This window comes from Hippocampus bargibanti, linkage group LG13, assembly GCF_051943395.1.
Source record: "Hippocampus bargibanti isolate YZ-2025 linkage group LG13, ASM5194339v1, whole genome shotgun sequence".
In the NCBI taxonomy this organism is placed as follows: domain Eukaryota; kingdom Metazoa; phylum Chordata; class Actinopteri; order Syngnathiformes; family Syngnathidae; genus Hippocampus; species Hippocampus bargibanti.
In genome coordinates, this window is record NC_142746.1 from 21242725 (window position 1) to 21261829 (window position 19105).

Sequence of the window (19105 nt, forward strand, 5' to 3'; positions counted from 1 at the left end):
AAAATGGATGCCCCCTTGCTGATAGCCTTCCTCTCCTGATATGAAAATTTCACGTTTTTTTTTGGTAATGAAGCCTGGAAATTTGCTCGATGGGGAAAAAGGGGGATTTTCAAAAGAGTCGTATATAGTTCGACCAATAGTTCAACATTGGATTTGAGTAGAAGGTACAATCGAACCTCAGTTTTCAAACGTCTTGGTTTTTAACCAAAATTTTATGCCTCGAAAATGGGTTCACAACCAAACTGAGTGTACCTGAATGCACCACTCGACTCCACTTCGCTTCCTTATAACCTTATAAGTCACTTCCTTGTGTCACGTCTCATTGTCACCGATGCATTATCCTCATGCGGCGTTCCATTGTGAGCAGGCGTGTTTGTATCGTTCAATCACGACTACAAAAAAAAAAAACAGACATTGATTACATTGATTGATTATAATCGGAAATGTTTCGGTTTTCGTCCAAATCTGTTTCTGGAACAGATTATGGTCAAAAACTGACTAGCATACCAAAAATCAGTTCTTGGCATCATGAACTTTAATGGTCGCAAAGCGTCGTGGACGTTCGTGTGCAAATATGCGATAGGATTAGTTTTAAAAAGTCCATTTTTCAATCACAGCTGGTCAGGAGCTAGCTAGCTAGAGATAGAGAGCTAGCTAGTGAGCTAGCTAGTTATCTAGATATGATAGCTAGATAGCTGGATAGCTAAATAGTTAGAGATAGCGAGTTAGCTAGATATGACAGCTAAATATCTGGATAGATAGTGATACCTAGCGAGCTAGCTAGATAGATAGATAGTGAAAGCTAGCTAGCTAGATAGATAGTGATAGCTAGCTAGATAGCGAGCTAGATAGATAATAATACATGTGATTTCTAATCGCCTTTCAAAACTCTCAAGGTCACTTTACAGTCATAGGATCAGTTTTTTTTCTGTGGGTGAGCAGTGGCAGCCACAGGCGCCAGCGTTCACTCAACCTGGAATAACTCAAATAGTTTGAAAGCTAGTCAGCTCATAGATAGCCAGCCAGATAGCTAGCTCGGTAAGGCTAATAGCTAGGTAGCTAGCTAATAGATAGACATCCAGATATCCAGCTAGCTAGCTAGATCGCTATTGGACAAAAAATAGATAGCAATCTAGGTAGCCAGCTAGGTAGCCAGCCAAATAGCTAGAAAGCTAGCATACACATGATGTCATGAGAACCATTCAACTACAGGTAACATCCGACTTACGACCGGCTCGACTTACGACCACCCATACTTACGACCACGACCTCCAGACTCTATTTTTAAAATAGGTAATAGGATAGTGATAGCTAGCTAGCTAGCGAGATAGCTATCTAGATAGATAAATCTTTTCGATAATCGATAATTTCCATTTTTTGGGGGCGTGGGAAAAAAAAAGATATTTTCTCTCCGCTCTCCCGGAAGCGCAGCACATTTTAACGTTAGCACATCACTCAAATGGAGTCAATGACAACGCAATGTCATAAAATGGAACAGGTAGAATGATGTCACTGATTTTGCGATAAATTGCCGTAATCGGCAGCTGCTGTCACGCTAGCATCGCCGTCGTTGCGGCTTCATCATCCTTGTCGGTGGGAGGAAAACAAAGGCAATTTCATCTACTTGAAGAGGTGTCAAAGATTTTTTTTTTCCTTCCTCTCCTTTTATTACAGATCGGCGACAAACGCATGATAGTCGGTCGGGCTCGCCTTTCGCATCTTAAATCAAATCGATAAGTTGATGAGGCTTCAAAAAGAGTTTATTACAATTTCATATGAGTTTGAATGCCACAGACATACTCTCAATGACACTGGTGCAATAAATGCGCTGCCCTCGGGGAGAAGGGGGGGAGGGGGATCCACCATCGCTGTAGATAATCACGTAAATTGTCTCCAACACCCCCCTTTTCATTTGTAATAGAAGGTTTTCTTTCGCTCAAAATGATGGGAATCATCATCATCATCATCATCATCATCATCCATCTGCAGAGATTGGAATGAGAGCGTTTTAATATTTCACTTAATTTGACGCAAGCACTTCAAACGGGGCGTACAGTGGGACCTCGGTTACGAACCCCTTGGCTTACGAACTTTTCGGTTTACGAACGTTAAATTGAGGACAATTTTACCTTGGCATACAAACTATTTTTCGGGATACAAACGGATCTGCCACAATGAGTGATGTGTCGTTCGCGAACCAGCCCGTTCTCCAAACAAGAAAATGGCAGCCGGCTTGTTTTGATCCTCTATTCCCGCCCCCAGTCTTCGGTTAAAGCCATTTGATTGGTCAAGAACGCAGCAGTGAAGGGGTGGGGTTAAACATTAACGAGACTGGAAGACGACAGCGAGAGAGAAACCACACACACACACACACGAAAGGGAGACGACAGAGCATGAAACAAAAAAAAACAAAAGTGAAAAAAAACAAAAGTGAAATGGTGAGAAAATGGATATAAAACAATGAAATTTGGACTCGTTTGAACTTTGATAGTTCATAAGCAAAGTGTAGACGGGAAGGTTAAAATATCCCATCAATCAGGCTCCACGAATAACCCGCACAAGTCATCTGTACACTTGATGCAAAAAGCTATCAACCCAGCTACAGAATTGATCAACACAACACAATTGATGAGGAACTAGGTAAAATTATCGCAGACAAAGCACCTACAAGTGATCATTCCTTAAGATGGCGAAAGAAGAAGGCTACGTTCCTCATCAAGTGTTTAATGCTGATGAACGCGGCCACTCCATTCCATCAAGCCATCAACGACCATCACAAAGGTAAATAAAATGACTTTATGATACAGTACAGTTTATTTCTTTCATTATAATACCATAGCATATTTATTATACATAAAATAATGTATATTTTGTGTAGTTTTTAAGGATTAGAAAGTAGAAAATGATGTTTTATGGGAACCTGGGAACGGATTATTCTTATTTTAAAGGTATCCTATGGGAAATTATTTTTTGTGATACACACTTTTCGCCTTACACACTCTGTCTGGGAACCAATTAAGTTCGTAAGCCAAGGTATCACTATATTTGCAAAAGTCAACGTTGGGGGGGGGGGGGGGGTTGAAAAAAAAGCGACGCATGAATTTAACGATGCACAAAAAAAGAAGGAGACAAGGAAAAATGACATTTAAAAAACAAGGTAATTGAGCATTTTGTATGCTGTCGCAGCTGCTCGAGAAGCACGGCGGCGCAACTCTGCTTCTGTGGTGTACATTAATATTGCACAATTGAGGGAGACATCCGTCATTAATTATGTATCATAAACACTTACTACATTGTATGGTCGACGTCTCTCATGGGTTGGGGCACTCGCCTCTTCGGGAAGAGGCACCACGCCCTCCGTAGCCAGCATCTAAATGTGCAACGCAAAGAGACAAGGGTGAAACCTCGACACAAATACCACGCTACTTACGGATGAATGGATGAATGGATGGATAGATGGATAGATGGATGGATGGATGGATGGATGGATGGATGGATGGATGGATGGATGGATGGATGTATGGATGGAGGTTTAAAAAAAAAAGGAAAATAGCCAAATATGCTTAATAAATAAATAAATAAATAAATAAATACATGAATGAATGAATGAATGAATGAATGAATAATTCATTAAAATGCTTGAATAAATAAATAAATAATTGTTAAATAAATAAAATTTAGTGGCAAAAAAAAAATCCAAAAATAATTACAGTCATTTCAAGAGTGCAAGAGATAGAATAAAGTCTAAATATTAAATAAATAAATATATAAATGAATGAATAAATAATGTATTTGAATGCTTAAATAAGTAAAAATTAAATGTTTAAATAAATAACATTTGGTGACATAAAAAATAAATAAATCCCAAAATAATGACAAATAGTCAATTCAATCGTGCAAGATATAGAATGAAGTCGAAATAAATAAATACATAATGTATATAAATTATTAAATAAATAAAAATTAAATGCGTAAATAAATAAACTTTGGTGACATATATTTTTTTTTATCCCAAAATAATTAAAAAGGAGATGTTTGAATCCCAAAATATAGTCATTTCAATTGTGCGAGATAGAATGAAGGATAAATAAATTTAAAAACATAAATAAATACACCAATAAGTGAGTAAGCAAGTAAGTAAAGAAATAAATACATAAATACATAAACACACAAACAAACAAATAAATTAACACATAAATTAATAAATAACTATTTTTTCCATGTATGGGGTGCACTGGATTATAAGGCACAACTTCAATGAATGACAAATGTTTTCCAAATATATGATATAAATATATAAAAGTTTTCGGTAAATACGGTATTTTAAAAAAAAGCGTTTGTTCAAAGCGCAACTCACCCTGATGGCGGCCTCCAACTCGCCCACGCTCCTCTTGCCGCCCGGCAACCACCCGTATGACCAGTGCTGCCCATAGACCGCCTGCACAAGCAAGATCAACAGCAACACGCGCACCACCGCCATTTTGCAAGCGACCTCCATCACAGCTTTGCCGATTTCTGCACAAAAAGAGAGTCAACGTCGTCAAATTGGCGTCGGCGACCGCCACCGGAGCGCCGCTCACCTCCTCGATCGGCCCCGTTAGCGTGTCAGGAAAGCAGATTTTTTTTTTCCGGTGGTCTTTTATAAAGTGCGAGGATTATAATCCTCGTTCGTCTCTGCAGGTGTGACACGTGGACGCGCTAATGGTGCAGCCGACGTCGCTAATGGAGGCGCCTAAGTGCTCCGGAGCGCCGCCGACGTCGTCGCCGTGAGGATTTAAGCGGCGTGAGACCTGTAACACACTGACGTTGGGCGTCCCACCTGTTGGGAAGTAAGGCAAAATTTCTCGCCCGTGGATTATTTAGTCATATCAATTTTGCAACAACAAGGCAAAAAGTTCCATGGAAACCATGTTGGGGGTTTTTTTGGGGGGTATTTTACAAGGCCTAAAAGCGATGACAATCACGTCCAACTGGAAGCATTAGATTGGGGACGACAAAAACACCAAAAAATGACCAAGATGGAAATGCAAAGATACAAAACGCTGCTATATTTATATATTATATTTGTAAAACCTTTCTATATTTATATATTATATTTGGAACATTTACCGATTAATATACAGTAAAGTCTCGTTATATCGATATCGGATATATCGATAGTCCCGGTTATATCGATATTTTTTCGGACTCCCTTGAATATCGATATAACGAGACTTTACTGTATTATATTTGGAATACTGTTTTATATTTCTATATTATATTTGGACAACTTATGTATTTATATATTATATTAAGAAAATGTTCTATATTTACATATCATCTTGGGAAAATATTTCTATATTTTTATATTATATTTGAAAAAAAATATATATATATATATATATATTATATATATATATATATATATATATATATATATATATATATATATATATATATATATATATAATATATATATGGAGAAACTTTCTATATTTATATAATATATTTGGAAAACTTATGGATTTTATTTTATATTTAGAAAACGTTTCAACATATATTTGGAAAACCTTTCTATATTTCTAAATTCTACTTGGGAAACTTTAATATATTTATATATCATATTTGGAAAACATATATTCATATATTATACTGTATTAGGAAAACATTTCGATATTTATATATTATATTTGGACCATTTATATATTATATTTCGAAAACTTTTCTATATATATTTGGAGGACTTTTCTATAGTTATATATTATATTTGGACAACTTGTATATTTATATATTCTATTGAGAAAGGTTTCTATATATATTTGGAGAACTTTTCTATATATTATTATGTATATTATATTTGGGAAACTTCTATACGTATGTATTATATTTGGAACACTTCCATATTTATATTATATTTGGAAAACTTTTCTATATTTATATGTAATATTTGGAACACTTCCATATTTATATATTATAATTGGAAAACTTTTATCTATTTATATTCTATATTTGGAAAACTTCTATAATTATATATTATATTTAGAACACTTCTATATTTATTTATTATATTTGGAAAACTTTTATGTATTTATATATTATATTTGGAAAAATTCTATAATTATATATTATATTTACAACACTTCTATATTTATTTATTATATTTGGAAAACTTTTATGTATTTATATATTATATTTGGAAAACTTCTATAATTATATATTATATTTAGAACACTTCTATATTTATATATCATATTTGGGAAACTTCTATATTGATATATTATATTTGGAAAACGTTTCTATATTTTTACATTAAATTTGGAAGACTTTTCTATATTTCTATGTTAGATTTGGATTTTTTTCCCGATCGATATATATATATATATATATTAGATGTAATTATTTTTTAATATTATTATGTACAGCGGTTACAACAGTGGGCAGCTTATTATGTTAACAACTTCCCTCAAATTAGCACTGATTTAAATTGTAATAAGTTACCCACGCCTATCACAATATTTTTTTTCAGATGTCATTTAAATCTGCATATTAATATGCCGCACAACCAGCTCCTTGGAAATCTTCTCAGAGGAGTGAAAAACCTTGTTTTGTCCATCCATCATGGCGGCGACTAAATTATTCACAGAGAAGAGCGTAGCCATGAAACTGTTGTTTAAGATGCCGTTAAAAGTTCAAAATGTCTCCGGGTTGTCATAAAAAACTGTCACCAGCTGACAAATATTTTACGATTAGAAGTGGGGTTGGGTTTCAGCGCCTCGAATCAATCATGCATGGCGGAGAAATGGCACGCGTGTCGAGAAGGGGGGAAAAAAACAAGCGGAATGTGATCCATGACAGGAAAGAGAAAACATGTCTGAATGACATGTTTTTCGGGGGGGGGGGGTGATTAGACGGTATTTTCAAAATGGCTTAATGGCGTTTTTGCAGTGTCAGGCACGCCAGCGCTAAGTAAGATGGCCACGGGCAAGAAAGCCAAGTTGGCCACGTTGACTCAAAGCACAACAGACAGCGGCTGCTCACTTATTTATACCAAACCCAGTGAAGACCCTTAGTGACAGAATTGCTTCCGTCGTTGGAGAGGGATGTCTTGGAATTGTTCTTTTATTTTATTTCATTTTTTCATCTGATCTATTTTAATCTATTTTTTAAATCAATTTTTTTAAATTTATTTTTTAATATATTTTGTTAATCAATTTTTAAAAATATTTTTAAATAAATGTTTTAATCAATATTTTTAAATGTCTAGTTTAAATCAATTTTTAAATCTATTTTTAAACCATTTTTTTAAATTAAGGTTTTTAAATCAATTGTTGATAATAATTTGTAATTATTGCTTTAATTAATATTTTTAAATGTATTTTAAATCTAATTTTAAAAAAATATTTTTCATGTTTTAAGCAATATATATATATATATATATATATATATATAATACATATATATATATATATATATATATATATATATATATATATATATATATATATATATATATATATATATACATATTTTTTAAATAAATGTCTTAATCAATATTTTTAAATCTATTTTTCAAATGTATTTTGATCTATTTTAAATCTATTTGTTAATGTCTTCATTCATTTGTGTTTTCATTTATTTATGCTTAAACACGTTTAAATGTACCTACTTTATTCTTAATATTATATGTATTATACACGGTCTTTTGTTTATTTCAATTGACCATTTTAATAACTACCTGTATATAATAATCGGTTCCTTAAAGGTTAAAAACGACATCAGGCAGGAAAAAAAAGCACTTAGGAATATTATAGTTCATATAAATATCATAACCAAGTATGTTTAATTCCACTTTTTTTTCTTTACAGACCTCTACACCAATACAAGTATTCACTCTTTGAAGACCCCACCAATAGCGATACCAAGTACTGATACCAAGAGTGTTTAAGATACAAACATTTTCAATAAACACAAAAATGGATCATTCTAAACAATATTTCGCCAACTATTGCCAAAAAAAGCCTTATTCTATGTCTATTTTGTTTGTTTTTAATGTATAATACTGGTGGCTAGCAACGGCATCCTTTTACGACAAATTGAAACCTGTATCCGCCGAAGATATCCAGAAAGGGAAACCAGCCCACCTCGATTTAAATCCTAACACAAACATAAAAGCATCACGACCGCGACTCCCTAAACAGCAGTAGCGTCTCGTAGAGGATAAAGAATCTATGCCTGTGAGTGATGGTCCACTCCCCCCCCCCCCCTCCGCCCCCCGGAAAGGATCGAAATATCAGTTCTTTAAAGTGTGACCAACGCCACATAAAATGCTATTCGCTAGCCTGGCTATGGCTTTTTCCATTACACGTTAGCATTAAGCTAGCAAACTTTTTTTTATGTACGACAATGTGTACTTTCTAGTTTCACCGCTATCTCAAGGCACCACCGTATTTACTCATGTTACCTATTTTATGTATGAACTCTTTTCAAGTTAAATGTCACCCGCTAAAAAAGACTAGCGCAAAAAGACGAGATATGTTTGCGGGTATGATACAAAATGTCAAACTTTAGAAAAATGGAACATTCAATAAACTCCCCCAAATAAATAAATAAATCAATAAATTAAAATGTCGATTGCATAAGTTGATTGGAAAGCAGGACGGTGTAAAATGTGTGTTATTTAAAGTTGGCGTAGTCCGAGAAGATGTCGACAAAATCCTGCACCACTCGGTAGCAGAAGTCGTATTGCTCCTGGAAAACAAACCACCCCAAAAAAACAAACAAAAGAACAAACAAAAAAAAAAAAAACACAAAAATCGAATTCAGACGCGACAACATAACGCAAGTACAGTAATACCTCGGCTTACGATTTGAATTGGTTCCCAGAAAGTGTGTGTAAGGCGAAATGTTAGTCTGCCAAACATTTACTTGCCATAAGAAACCATTAAAAATGAACATAATCCGTTCCCAGGTCCCCATAAAACATAATTTTCGACTAAAAAAGCCTTAAACTACATAAAATATATGTTATTGTATGTATAATAAATGTTCTATTGTATTGTAATGAAAGAAATAAACTGTACCGTATAATAAAGTTGTTTTATTTACCTTTGTGATGGTCGTTGATGTAGTTGCCTCTTGATGATATCCAAGTAAAGTTGCCGTGCTTTCTCGCCGATAATACCCTCACTCACACTGTTCCCTGCTAGCTCCTTTTCGTTCATCTAAATCAACAGAAGTTTTTCAACCTCTTCTAATGCCTGAGACCGTTGCTTAGAGAACACAGAAACACCCTTAGCCACACGTAGCAATGGTCGACTTAGCATACTGGTACTGGGACGCTAAGTCACACAAATGCACACCTCGTTTGTGTTTGTTTACGATCTCCTTCTTCTCCTCGACTGTAATTTTCTTTTGTGTCCTCTTTGGCGTAAAACTAGCCTGTGGTGGAGGCTTTTTCAGGACCAAAAAAAAAGCAAAAGTACTCCACACGATAACAAACCATGTCTGCACAGAGTGTGCACTGAAAGAAAGTGGGTGTGGAAAACTAGTCCGGCAGCCACAGTGCCGCTTTTCGACCGTGGTGTTCTTCCGCCGAAAAGTAGTCCGCCAGCTATTGTGGCACTCCGTGTGTTTCCCGAAAACGAGTTCTGGCGAATTTAATGTTCATAAGGCGAAAAGTTCGTAAACTAAAGCATTCGTAAGCCGAGGTATCACTGTATACTAGTTTTTTTTTTAGTGTCTGAGTTGCAAACATTACCACGGTCTGCACCATATGCGGCCTCTGCATGCGTAAACTCTTGACGGTTTGGAAGACGTCCAGCAGGCCTTCCGCCTTGACGCGTTCCAGAATGTTACTGAGGGCGATGAAGGTTCCCGTCCGACCGGCACCGGCGCTGAAACACCAAAACGCGATTTTCGTGTCATTTCGAGAGGCTGTCGAAAGTAACATCATTAATCTTGAAACGTTTTGCCTTTAAAAATAACATTTTTTTCACCAATTAGTTGGATCATCGTGAAGGTCGTGAGGTCCATTTTAAGCAGCCACTTAACTCATTTCTTGCCATTCATGGATTTATTATGGAATTGAAAATATGACAGTGCCATTCCTGAATTTGTTTGGGTTTTGTTTTTCCTTGTTTGGGTGCCAATAAAGCGCTGGCCATGGCCTCTGGCAGTTTTTTTCCTCAAGAGGGCAGCATTTCTCTTTCCTTCCATGTTAGGGCTTTGTTCCAGTTTCAGCTGTGTTAAAGCGCTATATGAAGCAATATGTATGTATTGCAATGTATTTTGAACAGTCACCCTCATTTCAAACTCAGATAACTCCAGACCCATATAACTTAGGAATTAACTATTAGGGCTTTGTTCCAGCTTCAGCTGTTGTTAAAGCGCTATATAAACCAATATGTATTTATTGAAATGTATTTTGGACAGCCGCCCCCATTTCAAACTCAGATAACTCCAGACCCATATAACTTAGGAATTAACTCTTTGCACTTTGTTCCAGTTTCAGCTGTTTTTAAAGCGCTATATAAACCAATATGCATGCATTGCATTGTATTTTGGACAGTCACCCCCATTTCAAACTCAGATAACGCCAGACCCATATAACTTAGGAATTAACTCTTTGCACTTTGTTCCAGTTTCAGCTGTTTTTAAAGCGCTATATAAACCAATATGCATGCATTGCATTGTATTTTGGACAGTCACCCTCATTTCAAGCTCAGATAACTCAAGACCCATATCATTTAGGAATTAACTGTTTTTTTTTATGATGAAAGAAGAGAGTAAGGTTTCTTACGCTGCATTGAATGTTTATGTGGTCCTTAAACTTAATATCCTAGAATTTGAGTGACAATGACAAAAACCCTGGCACTGAAGTGGATACATTTTTGTGGCAGTGAATGAATTAAATTGACAAATACGGGGTGTGACTTATCCTTGAGCATGTACGCCTTTCATTTGAATGTGACGGTCGGTTGAGAGTAAAGGTGACCTGTGCGTTCGGCTAATGGTTGCTAATAATCCCAAACCCCCTCACTTAAAGAAAGCCTAAGCCGAACGCTAACACTAATCAGCGCGGAAGCTTGAGTGTTTGACTGAGCTGATGTTTACTCGCCACGGCGGAGTGATGTGCAATTTGGACGAATGCGGCGAGACGCCGGGGGATCGCCCAGGGTTAGCGTCGCTCCCGGGAGGCGGTAGAATAGTGGTAGGTAGGTGGGAGGGGGTTTTAAAAAGCCCCTTTTAGACAAGCGGTGATGAAGGCAAAGAGCGAAGTGATGACACCATTTCCTGTCGTTAGCTCATTTTATCAGATTAATCGTAGTGGGGAGTCGGAGGATATTTCACTTTGAGAGGTTTTAATTGACTGCGAACGAGTGGATTGGATCGATCCCACCGGGCTTTAGAATCACTTCACCTGAAGCTAGCTTCTGATCAAAGCATCCGCTGAGAAGTCTTTATAAAAGATCACATAAACCGTTTCGGCGGTTTAGAAAAGACGCTCCGTTGAGGCAACGCGGCGACTTTCTGATAACGGTTCGAGAAAGGAAAAAAAAATGGATTGTTTCAAAAGAAAAGGCCACAACTCACGGCCCAAAAAAAATGGCCGTCGGCAGCTAGGCGGTACAGTGATACCTTAGCTTATGAACTTAATTGGTTTCCAGACATAGTGCGTAAGGTAAAAAGTGTGTATCCCAAAAATTAATTTCACATAGGAAACCATTAAAATGAGAATAATCCGTTCCCAGGTCCACATAAAACATCATTTTCATACTTTCTAAGCCTTAAAACTACACAAAATATACCTTATTTCATGTATAATAAATGTGCTATGGTATTATAATGAAAGAAATAAACTGTACTGTATAATAAAGGCGTTTTATTGACCTTTGTGATGGTTGTTGATGGCTTGATGGAATGGAGTGACCGGTTTCATCAGCATTAAACACTTGAAGAGAAATGTAGCCTTCTTCTTTCACCATCTTGAGGAATGAACCCTTGTAGGTGCTTTCTCTGCGATAATTTTACCTTGTTCCTCATCAATTGTGTTCTGTTTAGCTGGCTTTTTGCATCAAGTGCACAGATGGCTTGTGCGGGTTATTTGTGGAGCCTGATTGATGGAATATTTTAACCTTGCAGTCTGCACTCTGCCTTTGAACTATCAAAGTTGAAACGAGTCCAAATTTCACTGTCTTCTATCCATTTTCTCACCCTCTCTCTCTGTTGTCTGCCTGTCTCTTTAATGTTTAAACCACCTCCCCCTCACTGCTTCGTTCTTGACCAATCACATGGCTTTAACCAAACACTGGGGCGGGGATTAGAGGACAAAAATGAGTCGGCTGCCATTTTCTTGTTAGAACAACGGGCTCGTTCGCAACGACACATCACTCATTGTGGCAGCTCCGTGTGTATCCCGAAAAATAGTTCGTATGCCAAGGTAAAAGTTTCATAAATTTAACGTTCGTAAACCGACAAGTTTGTAAGCCAAGGGGTTCATAAACCGAGGTATCACTGTATATAGCGAGCGGTCTCACCTGCAGTGCACCACGATGGGACGGTTTCCAGACTGTTGCTGCTGCCTTTGCACCGAGGCGATGATGTCAATCATCCCCCGGCCCTCCGTCGGTATTCCGATCTCGGGCCATCCGTGAAAGTGGAAATGACGCACGTGTTGAGATTGGTTCTCCTGGCAGGGGCGGGGGGGGGCATGGTGGAGCAGTGATTTTCACAATTGCACAAGTTGAAAAGAAGTTAAAAGATAGCTAGCATACAAAATATTAGAGTTAGCTTCGAGGGTTATAATACCATTTTCTAGATGCTAATGGTTAGCCGGCGCCTATGTGTTCGTGATTAGCAAGACGCAAGTGGACAAAATGCTTATGAAAATAATTGGTTCAGGATGAAATTTCTTAACTCATTGACAGCCAGACAATAATAATAATAATAATAATAATAATAATAATTTGCATTTATAAGCGCCTTTCAAAACACTCAAGGACACTACAGTTACAGGATATTTTCTTCTGCGGGTGAGCAGCGGCAGCCACACACGCCAGCGTTCACTCAACTATTTTCCTATAGAGGCGTAACTGCGACATACTATATTTTTACTTTTCATATTTCTAAATTTCTTTTGGAACAAGAGGCAAAATTTTTTATTGAGCCGCAACTTCAAAATGTTTATTATTATTATTATTATTATTATTATTATTATTATTATTATTATGGTACCATACAATCGCTATCTGGCTGGCTATTAGCTATCTATTGGCTTGCTAGCTAGCTTTCTATCTCTTTGTCTTACTATTCTATGCTTATCTGTGACTGTAAAGTGTCCTTGAGAGTTTTGAAAGGTGCTTAAAATGAAATGTATTATTATTATTATTCTATCTGAGTTACTTCTGGGTCAAGTGAACGCTGGCGCGTGTGGCTGCCGCTACTCACCCACAGAAAAACTTATCCTGTGACTGTAAAGTGACCTTGAGAGTATGTACGGATTAGCTAGCTAGTTAGCTTTATTATTATTATTATTATTATTATTATTATTATTTGCTACATATTTGCTATCTATTAGCTATCTGGCTCGCTATTTGCTATCTAGCTAGCTATTCACTATCTGACTGGCTGGCTATCTAGCTAGGTATCTGTTGGCTATCTATTAGCTAGTTAGCTAGCTTTCTATCTATTTGACTTACTTCCGGGTTGAGTGAACGCTGGTAAAGTGACCTTGAGAGTTTTGAAAGGTGCTTAGAAATGAAATGTAGTATTATTATTATTGAAATTTCTTTTGTAACAAGTGTTTAATATTGTCGTATTTAGAGACATTTTTTATGAGTAGAGATCCACGTACTGCCTTGCGCTTGAGCACCAAATCTTTCAAAGTGAAGGTTTCGCCCTGTGAATCTCCGCTCAGCTCCACGGTGTAGTCTCCAAATGTCACACTGCCCTCTGATGGCCAATACTGGAAACACTTTTCCTGTTGGGATTTTATGTCATTTTTTTACACAAAAAAAAGCAATACAAAAAGGAGTAAAACAGGTTTAAAAACAAAAGGTAAGAAAATTCATGCGGCGTGCTGCACCTGCTCCCTCTCCTTTAGTTCAGTCAGCATAACGATCGAGTGGCACCTCCACTCCCACACCATCCTCCAGAAATCTTCCGCCGTATGAGACAGGGGGGCTTGGGTTGCGATGAAATAGTCCTTCTGCCTGTAGCCCTGCAGGGCATGACGCAACATGATGATGTTTTGCATGGTTTCACAAAGAAACCATGAGCTTGATATTTATACTTGTATGGGAAAATCCATCGAGGAGGTCGCGGCGCTTGCTTACGTCGATAAAAGAGGCATTGATGTAGTCGGTGAACTCTTGGCCTCGTTTCACTGAAAGGATGACTCGGTTGAAATCATCTGTGCCAGGAACAAAAACAACAACAACAAAAAAAGGATTTTTTTTTTTGCTTCAAAAGTAGAAAAGAAGAAGAAAAAAAAGTATCACATGGGTCTAAAACTGTGAATTTTGCAACTCATACAAAAGAAATTCCGTGTGATATAACCGGAATAAAATGACTATAGAATGAGGCATTTTATCATTTTAGTGTGGCGTAATCTATTATAAAAATATTGATTTTTATTGATTTATGTATTTTTAATTTGTGTGATTAATGGAGAATAAGACGTTATCATATTTAAAAGTTTCATGCTGTTATATGCTTAGTCAACATGTGTGACTCAAATACACAATTGAAACACAGACAACCTGGGGTCAATCTGAGGTCAGCAGACTCAGTTTGTTAAACTGTCATCTTCATCGAGGAGATCTGGCCTTGGACAGAATTTACGACTTGGGAAACTCCTTTATCAAAGAAGTAATTTACGACTTGAAAGTCCTTCACAGGAAGAGCTCATTAGCCGGGTTACAAATTTATCAGTTCATGGAAAGGATAATGTTTTCTTGCTTACAGTTGTTCGTGCTTAGAACTCAAACGGTGTGGTATTCTAATCAAGAAAACAATGTTTTACTAATGTATCACTTAAATTTGCATATTCTCTCCATAAATAGCTTGGCAGAGAGGCTGCAGAATTCAGGCGTCTGTCATGAATGGCTGCGTCTCCTACCGACAGTAAAAGACAATCTTTCTGTCTTCAATCTTTGACAGTGATTTATACTGATCACTGAAAAAAAATAATGCAAATAACTTACACGGGATGATTTGAAGTACGCGGTTCTTCTTCATGTTGGCTGGAAGGTTCCCCATTCTCATGTTTTCTTTCATGATGCGGACATTGGTCAGCTTCTGTTTGGGGGGGGCATACATTTAGTGCTAAATTAAAAATAAATTTAAAAAAAACAGATAGATAAATAAAAATAAATAGAAATTAATTTTACATTCACAATTGATTTCTGGCTTTTCTAAATTATTGGATTGGATTTGCCTTTATTCGTCTCGCAGTGGAGAAATGTACAATATTTATAATATATATACAGAGATACCTTGTCTTACGAACTTAATTGCTTCCCAGAAAGTGTGTGCAAGATGAAAAGTGTGTATTCCAAACTTTAATTTCCCATAGGAAACCATTAAAATCAGAATAATCCGTTCCCATGTCTCCATAAAACATAATTTTCAACGAAATAAGCCTTAAAAACTACACACAATAAATGTATATATATTTTTTTAAATCTGCTGGAGTACATAATAATAATAATAATAATAATAATAATAATAATAATAATACTTTTATTACTAAGCACCTTTCAAAACTTTCAAGGACACTTTACATAAACTTTTGAATAAAGTCATCCATTATTTGCAAACTAGAATGTCTAAAGATCTTCGGTTACATGTTTATGTTGATTAAAGCAATCCATCACGGTTTAAATACCATTCAAGTTTTGGTGTGGGTGGGGGGAGGCATTATCGCGAGGGCATACCTAATGTTTTGACCCCCCCGAGTCTATTTCCAAAGTGCTAAAACATTTACTGCCTGGAATAAACAAGTGCAACAACAAAGTTCTAATCAGCAGAGGGATGTCGAGTGTCGGTGCGGGCGGAACGGCGATGAGTAAAACATGAAAACTTCCCACCCAGCTCCCGTTAATTCGGCGCATGACAGATGGGAGGCCCCCTTATAAAGCATTGTTTTGAATGTCGCCGCCGCTCAGAGCGTCACCCTGGGCCTGATCTCAGGAAAAATACCGCCATGTTGGGACGATACATTACTGAAAATGTTTCAAACGCTCTCTCTCTCTCTTTCTTTCTGTCGGCATACCCGGAACTCCTCCTCCAGGCCCAGTTTGTCGTGGGGGGCCCTGGTGTTGTGAAGCCTGTGCAGATGTCCCTCCAGAGAGGACACATCCAGCTCGGTGTCTCCGTACAGGTAGTACTCCAACAGAGCCTGATAGATGAAGGAGTACTGCATCTGTGAACACAATGGAAGTCAGAACCACCATTTTTTTTCTCTCTCTTCTCTGTTGTCTTCTAGTACAGTGATACCTCGGTTTACGAACTTTTCGGTTAACGAATGTTAAATTTATGAATATTTTACCTTGGCATACGAACTATTTTTGGGATACACACGGAGCTGTGTCGTTCGCGAACGAGCCCGTTCTCCTAACAAGAAAATGGCAACTGACTGTTTTTGTCCTCTATTCCCCACCCCCAGTCTTCATTTAAAGCCGTGTGATTGGTGAAGAACGCATAACATTAAAGAGACAGGCAGACGACAGAGAGAGAATGAGAAAAAACACACACGAAAGGGAGATGACAGAGCTTGAAACAAAAAAACATAAGTGAAATGGTGAGAAAATGGATAAAAAACAGTGACATTGTGACTTGTTTCAACTTTGATAGTTCAAAAGCAGAGTGTAGACTGGAAGGTTAAAATATCCCATCAATCAGGCTCCACAAATAACCCACACAAGCCATCTGTACACTTGATGCAAAAAGCTATCAACCCAGCTAAACAGAACACAATTGATGAGGAACTAGGTAAAATTATGGCAGAGAAAGCACCTCCAAGGGATCATTCTCAAGACGGTGAAAGAAGAAGACTACGTTCCTCATCAAGTGTTTAATGCTGATGAAACCGGTCACTCCATCCCATCAAGCCATCAACGACCATCACAAAGGTAAATAAAACGACTTTATTATCCGGTACAGTGTATTTCTTTGATTATAATACCATAACATTTATTACACATAAAATAAGGTATAGTTTGTGGATTTTTAAGGCGTAGGAAATTATGTTTTATGGGTACCTGGGAACTGATTATTCTCATTTTAATGGTTTCCTATGGGAGATTATTTTTTGGGATACACACTTCGCCTTACACACTCTGTCAGGGAACCAATTAAGTTCGTAAGCCAAGGTATCACTGTATCACTGACAGTTTGCTTGGCCGTCTTTTTTTCTCTTTTGTTTGTTTGTTTGTTTGTTTGTTTGTTTGCCTTGCACCGCGACGGCAACTGTCAGTGGGCAGACAAGGCGGGTCAGCAGAGGTCAAGGCTTACATCGGTTTGGATGAGTTGACAGCGCTGCTCTCGTATTCTGCTCACAAAGCCAAAGATGTCCACCCTCTGCTCCGTGTGCATCATGTCGATCATGCTGTCAATGACAATGAAGGTGCCTGTCCTCCCCACGCCGGCGCTGCTCGCATACGCACACACGGACAGAGACGAGAAAACAACACTTGTCAGACAACTTGGAAGACGGGTGGACAGAACATCACTGCCTGCAAGAACAGCAACAACACACACCGTGTAAAGATCTTGAGTCACCAAAAGATGACTTCCTGATGGTTTATCCTTGTTTTCAAAATATTCATATTCAAGTAAGACAATCAAGAAATATATTTATATATATTGCGAGATAGAGACAGCTGGCTAGCTATGTAGCTAGCGAGATAGAGAGATCCATCTAGCTAGCTCGCTAGCAATCCATCCATATCTAGCTAGCTGTCCATCCATATCTAGCTAGCTATCTACCTATCCGTCTAGCTAGCTATCCACCTATCTCTCTAGCTAGGTAGATAGCTATCCATCTATCTCTCTAGATAGCTAGCTATCCATCTATCTCTCTAGCTAGCTAGCTATCCATCTATCCATCCATCTAGATCAGGGGTGTCAAAGTCATTTTTTGCCGCGGGCCACATTGTAGTTATGGTTTCCTCTCGAGGGCCGTTATGAATTTGGGGAAGCCATTAGAATGTTTAAATCCCTTCAAATATTACATATAGAGCACACAGCAAATTAAGGAATAACTCGTTTTCAAATCTGAAGTCAAGAATAATGACTTTTATTGTGGTTGACATCCAAAAATATGAAATTTTGGCTCAGATTTTAGCAATCGTCATGGAATTTAACAAGTTTGATTTGCTTTCGCGGGCCGAAAAAAATGATGTGGAGGGCCGGATTTGGCCCGCGGGCCTTGACTTTGACACCTGTGATCTAGATAGCTATCTAGCTAGCTGGGTAGCTAGATAGCTATCTATCGATCTTGCTAGGTAGCTATATAGCTATCTATCTAGCTAGCTGGCTGGCTTGATATCGTCTTCAATTTATCTATGTATATAATGTATTGTATTTATATATATATATATATATTATATGTATTGTATTGTATAATACAGTAAAGTCTCGTTATATCGATATCGGATATATCGATAGTCCCGGTTATATTGATACTATTTCTATGCACGCACGGAGAAAATTACATGCAAACAGGGTCGGATATATCGATAGTCCCGGTTATATCGATATTTTTTTGGACTCCCTTGAATATCGATATAACGAGACTTTACTGTATATGTATTGTATTGTATAATATATACAATATGTATATACATAAATATACCTCCCTGTTTTTCAATAAATCAGAATCAGAATCAGAATACCTTTATTCGTCCCGCAATGGGGAAATTTGCAGTCCACAGCAGCAATTGAAGAGGGATGGGGTTGGGGTGGGAGTGAAAGGATAGAAAACAAGATATTCTAAGCATAACAAAATAAAATATACCTCCACACTATTTTTGCCCCTATTACGTCTATTATTGGAAGAAATTTACAAGGCCCATTTCAACAGAGGAGTGTTGCGAAAACAACCGTGAGCACCTGTTGCGGCCGT

The 19105-nt window shown here is 37.3% G+C and overlaps 2 protein-coding genes across 4 annotated transcripts in view; both read right to left on the reverse strand.

The window, feature by feature from the left end:
- Positions 1-1713: 1713 nt before the first annotated feature.
- Positions 1714-5163, reverse strand: gnrh3 (gonadotropin-releasing hormone 3). The gene is made up of 4 exons (XM_089011697.1): positions 4581-5163; positions 4358-4515; positions 3290-3370; positions 1714-1983 (listed from the first exon to the last, which is right to left on the reverse strand). Exons 2-4 carry the CDS (start codon positions 4496-4498, stop codon positions 1909-1911), a joined length of 297 nt encoding a protein of 98 aa, XP_088867823.1. The 5' UTR covers positions 4499-4515; positions 4581-5163; the 3' UTR covers positions 1714-1908.
- Positions 5164-7632: 2469 nt separating this feature from the next.
- The window catches only part of LOC148889699 (receptor-type tyrosine-protein phosphatase epsilon-like), a 28455-nt gene continuing 16982 nt past the window's right edge, over positions 7633-19105 (reverse strand). For 2 of the 3 annotated variants that reach the window (XM_089011680.1, XM_089011681.1), the window contains exons 13-21: positions 17494-17629; positions 16253-16402; positions 15183-15276; positions 14313-14389; positions 14063-14197; positions 13832-13957; positions 12516-12667; positions 9737-9872; positions 7634-8727 (exon numbers count right to left, since the gene is read on the reverse strand). In XM_089011680.1, the coding sequence (XP_088867806.1) occupies positions 8653-8727; positions 9737-9872; positions 12516-12667; positions 13832-13957; positions 14063-14197; positions 14313-14389; positions 15183-15276; positions 16253-16402; positions 17494-17629 (1081 nt within the window). In that variant the 3' untranslated portion in view covers positions 7634-8652. Of the gene's footprint in view, positions 8728-9736; positions 9873-12515; positions 12668-13831; positions 13958-14062; positions 14198-14312; positions 14390-15182; positions 15277-16252; positions 16403-17493; positions 17630-19105 lie in introns of all 3 variants that reach the window. The other variant, XM_089011682.1, reaches the window with a different exon arrangement.